This window comes from Falco rusticolus, chromosome 3 (assembly GCF_015220075.1).
Source record: "Falco rusticolus isolate bFalRus1 chromosome 3, bFalRus1.pri, whole genome shotgun sequence".
Taxonomy (NCBI): domain Eukaryota; kingdom Metazoa; phylum Chordata; class Aves; order Falconiformes; family Falconidae; genus Falco; species Falco rusticolus.
The window spans coordinates 103,137,582-103,149,959 of NC_051189.1; the positions used below are offsets into that span (position 1 = coordinate 103,137,582).

At 40.8% G+C, this 12,378-nt stretch overlaps 1 protein-coding gene across 3 annotated transcripts in view; it reads right to left on the reverse strand.

Moving 5' to 3' along the window:
• Positions 1–724: 724 nt before the first annotated feature.
• LOC119144799 (medium-chain specific acyl-CoA dehydrogenase, mitochondrial) overlaps positions 725–12,378 on the reverse strand; it is a 46,035-nt gene continuing 34,381 nt past the window's right edge. For all 3 annotated transcript variants that reach the window (XM_037380607.1, XM_037380606.1, XM_037380608.1), the window contains exons 4-12: positions 12,228–12,297; positions 7,135–7,235; positions 6,968–7,048; positions 6,035–6,165; positions 4,898–5,006; positions 4,621–4,761; positions 4,450–4,545; positions 3,542–3,790; positions 725–2,051 (exon numbers count right to left, since the gene is read on the reverse strand). In XM_037380607.1, coding sequence (XP_037236504.1) covers positions 1,980–2,051; positions 3,542–3,790; positions 4,450–4,545; positions 4,621–4,761; positions 4,898–5,006; positions 6,035–6,165; positions 6,968–7,048; positions 7,135–7,235; positions 12,228–12,297 — 1,050 coding nt within the window. In that variant the 3' untranslated portion in view covers positions 725–1,979. The remainder of the gene's footprint in view (positions 2,052–3,541; positions 3,791–4,449; positions 4,546–4,620; positions 4,762–4,897; positions 5,007–6,034; positions 6,166–6,967; positions 7,049–7,134; positions 7,236–12,227; positions 12,298–12,378) is intronic.

Consider the following 12,378-nt stretch of genomic DNA (forward strand, 5'->3'; position numbering starts at 1 on the left):
TGAGGTGTTCACGCACGTAGCTCGCATCCCCCTGAGCCTTCTCTTGTCCAGGCTAAACAGCTCCAGCTCTCAGCCTTTCCTCATCTTCCAAAACCTCCACCACGGCGGCCCGTCCCCGGTCTGTCTCCAGGATGTCCTCTCTTGTACAGGGGAATCCCAGCACTCCATGCGTGACCTTGCCAGTGCTAAGCGATATCCCCAAGAAGTCTGTGGAAGGTGCATTGTGCCAGTGCTGAAAGAAGGGCCTATCCAGGTTAAAACAAACCAAAACCAAACAGAAAAACCCTCACAGAACTTCCTCCTCCTCCTCAGGAAATGTAGTCAAGTGAATATTCTGATGAAAAGGAGCAACAGGTTTAAATATACTGGGTTTGAAATTAAGGTGGTGTTAAAAGGCATTCCTAAGGAAAAGCTACACATTTTCACTCGAATCATCCTAATGAAACATCTGCTGGGTTCAGAAGTGTTAATAGTGAAAGAGGCCATTTTCGCCAATAAGCCGATACTCTTACTGCTACTGGGTACTGTCTAAATCCTTAAATCTGACACACGTGCAGACAGCAGCATGTGGTATTGCTGACCTGGAAGGGCTGTTCAGCTCCACGGGCTGTAGCACAGCGAGACCTGCAGGACAGCTGTTAGCATACCTCAGACACAGGACAACTTACCCGAAATACAATTTGAATGGTTTGACAAGCAAAGTGAATAAAAGCAACTGCACCTCTCTGCTTATAAGTACATTTTTATTAGAGTGCAGCAACGGCTGTCAGAAGTAACATCTTGATCATCTAATTTTACAGTGAAAAAACATGGTGTTGTGAGGTTCTCATTTCTTGCCCTTTACTCTATTTGGCCATTTGGGGTTTAGAACATCCAAGTTTAGAACAGCATTGTTATACCTGAAAATAAGGCCATTTCCTACAGGTTCTTTTGCACAGGATCAGTTCAAATGAAAACATGTTTAAAACTGAATGCTCATCCTTCTTTTTTTCCCCACGGTGATAAAAAAATGCGTACCTGTATTTCTCAAGAGCTGTACTTACCACTCATCCATAAACAAGTCTTGCTTAAGGCACAAGAAAACAAGTAACTTCCTCTCAGGCACAGAGATAAACCGCACTGAATGACAGTTTCTGCCTTTGCTGCAGATTCAGGTGAATCAGATGATTAAGTCACTGAAAAGAAGCCCGATGAAAACAAAGCTGCTGTTTGTTCATGCTGGCTCATAAGTGTCTGTAAAATTCAGAGGATCTGCAAGTAGTAATTGCAGCCACTGTTTGAGAAAAACACCAATCTGTCTTGTAATTGACAAGAATGTATGGTACTGAAAGAAGCCAGTATGTATTCACTGTCTTTTTTTTAAGATGAAAGTCTCTGAAGGCCACAGAACTAAAGTGTTAGCATATTTATTTTAGGAAGTGGTGACCCAGAGACCATGTGCTGCAGCAGCATGATGTTCCTGAGGAAGCAGAATCGCTTTTTTACAGTTTCCCTGAGATTTATTACTATGATAGCCACCCAAACCCCAGTGATAAAAGACTGGGAGCGAATCTGTATCATTATAAACAATACGGAAATACCCCGAAAATGATGTTCCTCGTTACATGCTGAATGCCTTCACAGACCCAAAAAAAGAAAAAATAATCATTTTGTTCACTTTTTTGATCACATAAATTTTACAGGGCAGGTTTTTACCTCTCCTCCTGCCAAAAGCCAAAGGTTTGACTGAAGAGAGTGGGGGAAGAGGACAACCGATCACTTTGGAATTCAGAAATGTTTAGAAAACACCAGGTTTGTTAGAAGAAATGAAGCGAGGGAATGGGCAGGGAGTACAGAAGCAGTGCTTAATCACGTACACAAAAAGATTTCAGGAAAAGGGGTTTATGCACGCCTTTAATTGTATCGAGAAATGCACTAGAATCCTCTTTCGTGAGAGCACAGAACACTACAGTAGAGGCAGATGTGCTTGGTAGGTTTCTTTAAGCTTTGTATTTGGCAACGTGTTCACGAGCTATGATCATCCTTTGAATCTGAGCAGTCCCTTCATAAATCTGAAAAGAAGAATTGCAAGATAGATCATTTTTGTAAAATATTTTCACAGATCTTTCTACACTTGTCAACCTTCATAGCACAAATCCACAGTGGATTAGGACGTGCAGAAAGAGAGAGAAAACTGAAGAAAATTTGAGCGTGCTTTGATTAACTACAGTGGGCTAAATGCAATAAACCACATACAAGATCTTGAGAGAGAGTCTTGTGTTCCCAGATGCTCTCCTCAAAACTCTGTAAGGTTCTCACAAACTTAACAGACATAGCGGATGAAGGATGGGGAAAATGGATTCTCTGGGGAAGCAAATACATCGTCTCGGTTTTGAAAGTGAGGGTGGAGGCAGGGAGGTGACCTGGGCTGCAAGTGTTGTATTTTCTTTGACTAGCCTTTCAAGGCCACAGCAAATATTCACATTCATCCATTTATTACCACTGCTCCTTCTTCACTAGTACTCCCTTCAACACATTATTTTTTTACCTTTTTTTTAAGCAGGCGTTCTTGCGTTTTCCTCTAGAAACATTCTGTGTCTCACCCCTGATCTATTTGGCTTGCTGGCAGCCAAGTCAGAGCTACACGACCAAAGACGTATGTAGGTGTAACGCAGAAAGGCAGCCACGGACTCCAACGGTACAGTGCAATGTGATTCAAGGGCAACACAGTTCAGTGGTTTAAAGCGTTTCAGCTCCCAGTTCTGCTAAAGCTTGCTGTGGCAAATTGCTCCAATAAAGATTACTGAGTTTGCTAAACATCAGTCAGTCTTGCTGGATAAAGAACTGCAGCATCATATATGCTAAGAGGACACTTACGACATGGAATATTTTCTTGGTAATAATACCGCAGAAAAAGAACGGGGGATTATGGGTGACTATGGACTAAACACGACTAAATATGAGCATGTTTTGTTCTTTGGAGAAGGCAAAAATAATAAAAAAAGGAAGGGTTAATCACTCCTGACTGCGCCACACTTCTGTTAATACAGCATATGCAAGATCATGAATCCATGATACTCAGTGATGGTAATATCTCAGCTGAAGTAATCTGCCCAGTTTATACCAAAGTCTCAGGCAGACAGACAGTTTAGAGCACCGCAAGAAGCGATGAAGAGAACAGCATTATACGTAAGGCATCTCCACTTGACAGAATACCAAAGCGAGCATGGCTATTTTGATCACTTCTTTTCTACAGTGCTTTTTTTCTAAGAGTTCAAAAGCTTTAAAATGAAGAGTCCGTGCATTTCAGAGTTACCACATGAGAAAAAAACCGAACCACTACAGTCGTCTTATGTAGGTTAAGTTGTTGATCTAACCCAAAGAGTTTTGTATGTAAGAATCTGCCTCATTTGAATGCCCTTTCTTTGAATGGAAGGATTATTGCTCTCACCCTCAATTTTTTTTTCCCATATGTTCACATCATGATTTCAATCAGTAGCCATTAGTTTCTTTTCTATAAAATGTATGCATTCCTCTGAAGATCACTCCCTCTTTTACTCACCTGGTAGATCTTAGCATCTCTCATTAGTTTTTCTACAGGATATTCAGTATTAAATCCATTTCCTCCAAAAATCTGCACTGCATCTGTAGCTACTTGGTTTGCAACGTCACCCGCGAACGCTTTTGCGATGGAAGCATAGTAGGTATTCCTGCGACCGGCATCGACTTCCCACGCAGCCCTTTGGTAAGCCATCCTAGCCAGTTCCACTTTCATTGCCATTTCAGCAAGCATGAAAGACACCGCTTGGTGCTGTAAATGATGAAATAAACCCAGTTAACTTTGCCGGCTTAAAATTCTATGACATCCAAGAATACAGTCTTCATACTTCTGAATCTGCAAATTCAACACGCTCAGGAAGCTTTGAGTTCTACAGAATCTGGATCAGGCTCTCAACTCTATGCTGAGTTAGACAGGTTGTTAATTCTAAATCCACTTAAGTCACAGGGATGAAGTGTTGAAGTTGTGCTTTACTTTTCGTGAGATCTCTATGTCGCTTGTTGTTTATTCACAAGCAGTGTGACTGGCCATGTTTTCCATTCATATTAATACCATGAGTCTTGTTTCACATACCTCACAGAGGTGTTTTTCCTTCCCTGAAAATCCCTGTGCATGAGACTTGAAGAATTTAAGTGTGTCCTGACAGTACAGGAGTTTCAGGATTTTGGGTGGAGTTTTCTTTGCGATTTTACTATTTTCATCAAGAAGTTATGGAAGAATCCCAGGAGTTCCTGCATAGCTAGATTTACTCAGACAGTGCGGACCTATATACTTGAAAACCCAAGAAATGGCAGGCATAGAACAACTCACACGTCCTAAATATCGAGGAAGAACACCGAAAATTCACCAGTGGGACATCTAGTATCAAAACACAGCTTTTTGATGTATTTGTTTTTATACATTTAACTTACTTCAACAATTGGTTTCCCAAAGGTTTTTCTCTCCAAAGCATATTTAGTAGCTTCATCGAGTGCTCTTTTTGCTAACCCAACAGCACCAGCTGCTACCTGAATTAATATAGCACAGAATGAAAATCAGAAATTCCTACTGTACTTTGCAAGTAACTTATTTCTGATACTTACGGGTGGCCTGGTCTTATCAAAAGCTCCCATTGCGATTTTAAAGCCAGCTCCCTCGGCTATTAATACATTTTCTTTTGGAACTCTTACGTCTTCAAAGACAATACCCCTTGTATCAGAGCAGCGCTGACCCATATTCATTTCCTGAAAAGCAAAGTTTACAGAGGTCCAGCTACACTGGATTCTTGCAATGTACGGCACCTTCTTGTTCTTTACTTTTTTTGCATTACTGGTTTAGAAGTGAATTCTTGGCTTGTCAAATAAGAGATGCACTCTTCACCTTTCTTCCAATTTGGATTCCAGGGCTATTTGCTTCCACGATGAATCCAGTAAAGGCTTTGCTTGCGGGGACTTTTGGATCTGGATTGGTACGAGCTAGCAAAAAATACCTAGTGTAAAACAAATACGAGGGAGTCAGCTCATCCTCACAATTAACAATCAGATACTTTTTTAGCTCACACGTTAAATGTTGGGTTTGGTTTTGTGTGTGTTGGTATTAGGAAATAAACCACTGAATAAGTTAGCAACCCCTTATTCTTGGCCCTTCCAAAAAAGTAAAACCCTGAGAGGGAGCAAGAGAGAAAAAGTGTCAATGCATCTCTTGCTGCAAAAGTCAAGATTTAATTCAGTTCCTTCAGATCAACATGCAAAGGTTCTCCACATTTTCCGTGTGTTGTAAGTCTTAATATTACAATCAGCTTCACAAATAACACAAAAGAAACCAATTGCCAGCACGCAGATAAAGATGTTTGCTTGGGAAATACAGTATTGCATGCAAAATGTTCTATTATCCTCTTGGTTTTACTATCTTGGTTTTACTCTTCGAAGTTGTAAATAGTTTTTTTTCTGTTAGCAATTAAAGAGTTGTGTATCACGTTTACGGTGTTCAGTAACATCAAGCGATAGCTGATAGTTTCTCTTTGATCATTCTATCTTGAACAAGGAAGTAATGAGAAAAGAAAACCTTACAGCTTTCCCTCTGGATTTAGAAGGAATTTAGTGTTGGGGATGAGCATGATCTTACATGAGACATGATGCAAGAGGTGCATCTTGTAAAGCACCTCCATAGACACCAGAGCACCACCTGCACTCTTTGACACTTGGAAAGCGTCTTCCCTTAAGAAAATAAAATGTAAGAGCACAAGCCTGGAGCTTTTCTGTCTTCGCTAACAGCTAGGGCTGTTTCTAGTCCAATGAGAAGCAACTGATGTCGGCCACCGCACCCACAAAGCCAGGTCCCCTGTAACACGAGCTTCTGGAGTACTGTGGCAGTTAAGTGTTGCTGCCCTTCCCTGAGGAGTGTGATAGCAGCCACAACTGAGAGCCCATTCCCTGGGGGCTCGCACACAGGACACACGCCTCCCCCAAGACAGAACAGAACAACAGAAAACGTAATGCCAGTGGCAAGTCAACGCACCAGTTTGCTTTCCCACCGTTTGTGATCCACATCTTCTGGCCATTAATAACGTACTCATCTCCTTTCTTCTCAGCCTTGGTTTTTATACCAGCCACATCAGAGCCTGCTCCAGGCTCTGTTACACAGTAAGCCTAAAAGAAAAGAAAACGCAGAATCCTGAAGAATAAAGTTCTACTTTTAAGCAACCAGAAATTACTGCAAATTATGTGCACCAAACTGATCTGTAAACATTTTAAGTGAACCGCGTGGAAAACCCCAGAACGCATCCAAAAGGCCCAACAAGGGTCTGCACAAGAATCCAAACAAGTAGGGGTCGATTTTCCTCATAAATCCATAATAATTCTTACAATTGTCTTTTAATTTTAATGGTAAACAGGCACATTCTGTAACTTTTCGTAAGTCATCACTTCCTTATGCTTCACAACTCCGATATGGAAGCCAAAGACCTTTCAAATCTGAAAATAAGAGCACAGAGTAACACTTTATGGTTGCTGTGCTCTTCATTTTATGAGGCTCCCTTGTTCAGATTTTAACACACTGCACATGAATCTTTATTACCTTAACAGAGAGCGCCTGTATAATGTTTAAGATCCATAAATGCAGATCAACGCCCATCTGAGTGGAGTCTGCACTCATACAAACCTTGCATTTTTCTTAGACTCCCACACCTTCTCTTGAAAGGGAAATAAAAGGCACTGCTTTTCGGTAAGTGACTCAGCATGGTTTTCCAGGTACTACCTTCTGTTTGCTTATTGAATGCACTTAATTCAATATTCCTTGACTTTCAGAAAAAGCCACTGTTTATTTACAAACCAAAACAGGCTACACTGTGAGTAGATATCAGTGTTTAAAAAAAAAAAAAAAAAAAACCCAACCAAAACCGTAATTAATACAATTTGGGAACAGTCTGCAATGCACCTAAGTTATACTTACACACATCATTGGTTCCTCTGTCATTCTTCCCAAGTATTTTTTCTGTTGCTGCTCATTTCCTGCAATGATTACTGGCATTTGCTGAAAGAAAATATTTAGACCATTAATCCATCTTTCTAAAGGGCACAGACTCTAGTCTAAAGGCGGTAAGAAATGACAGAACTGACCCCTAGGGAGTTCGCCTCGATGGCTGTTTGAACCCCGGTACAGCCGTAAGCCAACTCTTCCGTAATAAGGCACGCTTCAAAACTGCCAAGGCCAAGACCACCTACAGTTGAAACATTTCATGGACTAAAATGAGCTAAAAAATTGCAACATATTAGTGATTTACAAAACCTACTTATCAAAATCATATGCCCTCACATACTTCTGACTGCGTGTTGCGTACAATTAGACATTCCCATGCCAGCTTTTTAAATAAAGTTTTGTCAGATTAGTGACAGATGATTTAAAAATTACATTTTGCAGTTCCCGGGTGATGGTGTGCTTGGTGTCGGACAGATTGCACAAAATGTACCAGTGGGACCTCTTGGCTACTTCGCATCTGAGAATTTCCCTAAGAGTTCTTAGGAAGCAGAGAAAGGGCCACAAGGGCTGCTGAGCTTCCACAGCACTAAGGAAGAAAAGAAACGCGTCCATACCAGTTAGCAAAACAACCCAGTAACCTGCTTCTGGCAGAAGCCAACACTTTGTGAAGTGCGTAACAACACGGTAACAATGCAGCAACGCTTCCCTGAAATATTTTCACAGCCTTTGTGTGACTTCCCCAGCCAAAACTATCTTTGTTATGCTAGCCCTTGACAGATGTTTCTTCTGTGAATTCTCCCAGTCTCTTTCTGAACCTGTTTACAGTTTTAGCATTGATACCGTCCAGGGGCAATGAGTTTCACAAATGAACTACACACTGAGTGTAGAACCATCTCCTTTCATTTCTTCTGAACCCGCCGTCTGCCGACTCCATCTGATGCCTTCTCATTGTACTGAAGGGGACAATGAGATGTCATCCCTTTTCACACTCTCCACGACACTGGCATGATAGGCATTTCTCATGCAGAAGCTGTTCCGTGTATTTCGTCATCTTTGTCATCCTTCTAGGAACCTCCCTCATTTCCACAACAACCTTCTGAGGTGGAAGGATCCGACTGCATAATGAACAAGAGGCAAGAGCAATTTGGGGGCAAGCAGCAGCATAGTTATGGCTTCTGCTTTTCTCTTTGTTCCCTTCTTGATTTCTGACTTCATTTGATGGTTTTGACCACTTCTGGTCATTATGCTGACATCTTCACAGAACTCAGTATTATAACCTGTGGATAACTGGCTAGCTGAAAAGGGTCACATAGACATAGTCCAGCTGGCTGGACAAAAATGCACATCGCTCTCAGCTTATCTGAAGTAAAGCAAAATACACTGTCTTTGGCTGTCCTTGTTACACAATAACAGGAAGATTTTGGTGGGAAAAGAATGTTGCAGGTGGGAACAGAAAACTACAGAAGAGAAACTAGGGGCGGGCTTGGTATTTAGGCAACTAACCAATAATGAGCTTAACTTTTGTAATATGTATGAGCTAATTATAAGAAGGCATAAAAGGTGACTGTAAGGTACAATAAACGAAGTCTGCTGATCACTCATATTGAGCGACTGTGTCTTCCCTCCGTCGCAACTAATGGCGCCCGAACAGGGACCCTAGAGAGGGCTGAACCTGCGAGCCACGGTTCGACGGAGATTCGGGTACCGGTCCTGAAAGCAGCGCAGGAGGCGGAAGGGCACAGTCCCCGCGCCCGGGAGCACCTACAGAGGGTCCCGCCGGCCACGCGTCGCCGAAGTCTCGCAAAGGCTGCAACAGCGCTGACGAAGGTATGGAGAGACAAGCGACGTACGATTCGCTCATATGCTTTTTAGAAAAGCAGAGCGTTCAGGACATAGATTGTAAAAAGGCATTACCCGGGTTATTAGCGTATGGGATAGCATCCGGGTCCCCCGCGGCAGCGGCGAGCGGCGGCGCGCAGCCCGGCAGGCCCCTTCCTGGCCGCGGTTTCTCTCCAAGGCTGCACCCCCCCCCCCTCCGATCGGCGCCACGGCGATGCAAGCGGCCAAGCGAGCTAACATCTGGCTGCCCCCAGAGGTCAATCGGATCCTTTATATTCGGAACCTGCCGTATAAAATCACAGCGGAGGAAATGTATGATATCTTTGGGAAATACGGACCTATTCGACAAATCAGAGTTGGAAACTCTCCTGAAACAAGAGGAACAGCTTAAGCTTCTCAAGGAAAAATATGGACTTGGTTACAAACCCACCAAAAAAAAAAAAAAAAAAAAAAAAAAATGCTTCAGATGTCACCTACAAGAAATGCGTTTCTGCTTTGAACTAGCAAACATCTCTGTGTTTAACAAGAAGCCTTTTTGCCTTGATGGAGATAATTTATTCTGTATTCTGTATTTATGCTGTATTCTGAATGTGGAAATTGGTTGGGACTAGGAGGCTGGCTTAAAGGCATTTTGCAAACGGGATTATTATTTTTGATCGTTATTGTAATAATAGTTTCTTGATCAAAACCAGCCAACACTATTTGTAAGCATTAGGCATATCTGAAGAGAATGCCTTTATTTGAATCAGCAGTTAAGGTGTAGTTTAGTCTGATGCTGTGGTTTTATCTGCTTCTGGTGAATTTTTGAAGTGATGAAATCAGAGATACAAGGTATACTAAGAGTTATGAGGTAATAAGGTAATAATCTAAGTAAGGGTGCTGTCTTTTATATCTACAAGTGCAACATGCTTTTATGTAGCAGAGAGAAACTTTAACAATAATGTTGCTTGAGCGAGATGTGCATGTGACAACTTGGGAAAAGGGATATCACAACTGGAGTGCAACAGTGTTTCTATGTCTGGCAGAGTGAAATCTTTCAAGACCTGAGTTTAGACAGTCTAAAATAAATTGTTAGTATTCAGAAAACCCATCTTAAGCCTCTTTTGCTTACATAGTGTTATGGAAGTCAACTGCTATTGTAGAGAATTAATGATTTTTAATACATATTAACAAATACTACTATTTTAACTTGAGGCAGTTGAGTGAGAAATACTCATGTGTAGCATTTGAGGGAATGTCAGCATAAATCGCACTTACATTAAGACTGCATTTTTAATTACTGTACTCGTTAAGATTCAATGATGCCATAAGGCTAAGGCCTTTTATCACAGATTGGTTCTGAACTAAAAGGTGTGTGCACATGTAGATATGCACATTTGTGTTATTTTCCTTAATTGGCTACAAAATAATATAATTAGGTTGGGGACTAGATCTTGGGAATTTGTCTATTATACTTCTGTTTGTTAAGGAACGTGCATAACACACAGCACCCATGTAGGCTTGGCTTGTGGCATAGTTGTCAAATTTAGCATAGACATTCAGACAGATAAGCAACGTACTCTTCTTGTGTGTATCACCTACAAGCCATTATGGCTTAGTGTGTAAATCTGTATGTAACTATTGAAAAAAAACACTTATGAATGTATATAGCTTAGAACTAATTTTTCCCCTTTGTTAATTCTTTGATATCAATGAGGTATTCTTCAGAAAATGTATGGACTGGTTGGTTGCATAAGGGCAGTTGTTATTTGGACAGAAAATTGTTAATGGTCAGGGATTTTCCACTAAAATATTTGCAAATATTCCTAGTCAAACATCAGTTTGGTTTCTTTTTGGGTTTTGAGCTTGCATTAGTCCATGTTCAGAACTTTAAAATTACCTTTGAAGTTTTTAAACTTTTTATATCACTGGAACAGAAAGAGCATCTAAATTAAAGCTTCAAGCTAACTTTATTTTTCAAGTATTTCAGGAATTATACTTCTGAACTGAGATTTTATAAGTTGGCTGTGTATGTTCCTGTGTTAAAACGCTGTTATTGAAAATGGTCAACCAAGCCTATGTCGCCCAAAATAAAAACGGGGGAATTGTGGATAACTGGCTAGCTGAAAAGGGTCACATAGACATAGTCCAGCTGGCTGGACAAAAATGCACATCGCTCTCAGCTTATCTGAAGTAAAGCAAAATACACCGTCTTTGGCTGTCCTTGTTACACAATAACAGGAAGATTTTGGTGGGAAAAGAATGTTGCAGGTGGGAACAGAAAACTACAGAAGAGAAACTAGGGGTGGGCTTGGTATTTAGGCAACTAACCAATAATGAGCTTAACTTTTGTAATATGTATGAGCTAATTATAAGAAGGCATAAAAGGTGACTGTAAGGTACAATAAACGAAGTCTGCTGATCACTCATATTGAGCGACTGTGTCTTCCCTCCATCGCAACAATAACCCCCGTATCTCTTTGTTTCACAGGTAATAACTAGTTCAGAAGACACCATTTTTTCTGTGAGGTTTGGATTGCTTCTTCCCTTTCTTGTGTGCATCACTTTTCCTATTTTGGACTTCATCTGCCATTTAACAGTCGCTCAGTTTCACCACCTCCTCCTAGAGCTCTTCACACCAGCCTCGTCTTTTCTGTAGCAGGTAAGTCAGCATTATCAATAAACTCTATGACCTCAGTATTGATCTCCTTTTCCAGACCTTGTAAAGCAGTGGTGTCCAATTTGTCACTTCCAAGTTTTAATTTAATAACCAAGTGATTCTACATTGCAGTAGTCCATCTGTTTCAGCCTTGAGTGTCTGTGGCTGAATAAACATGATCCTCACAACTGCTTCTTTGATCTCTTTAATTCAATTTTTGATACAAGATATACCCTCTAATAAGTCTTAAAAAAAAAACCCAGGGCCTGCTATGGACATTTCCCCAACTTTGTTTTCAGGTAACATATACACGTGAAAAAGAAAATCTAAAATTTAACATTTTTTCCATCGTTACTCATATACCTAAGCACTGATCCTCTGCACCTCCTCTGAACTGGAAATTCATCCTTCTGGCTTATTGTCTTAAATTGCTCCAGCCTGTATCACAGAGTACGTCAAAATACGACTGTCTAGTTTCTCTGCCTCATCAGATGACACAGCACACCAGGGGAACATTAGGCAGTTGTAATCATGGGAGGAAATCTGGTTATAAATTACTAAATCACAGCCTAATTTGTTGGGTGATTACATCCACCCCTAGTGGCACTTGTATGTGTCAACCTGTGTACTGATTCAATTTAGATTATTGAAGTATGCGACTGTTCATTTTATACAGAATCCATCATTACACACATAAATACCCTCTAAGGCCTTTTCTTTGGTTTATTTTACAGATTAAAAAGAAGATTTACCTACCACAGCTTTCTGGTATGTGTGAATTTATAAGACCAAGTTCCCAAGCCCGTTTTATGAGTGGAAAAGGATACTGAAACAGACAGGGAAAATCACTGTCTGATTCATCATAGTTAACGTTTTACATTTTACACAGGTTAAGGTCAAAATCTCT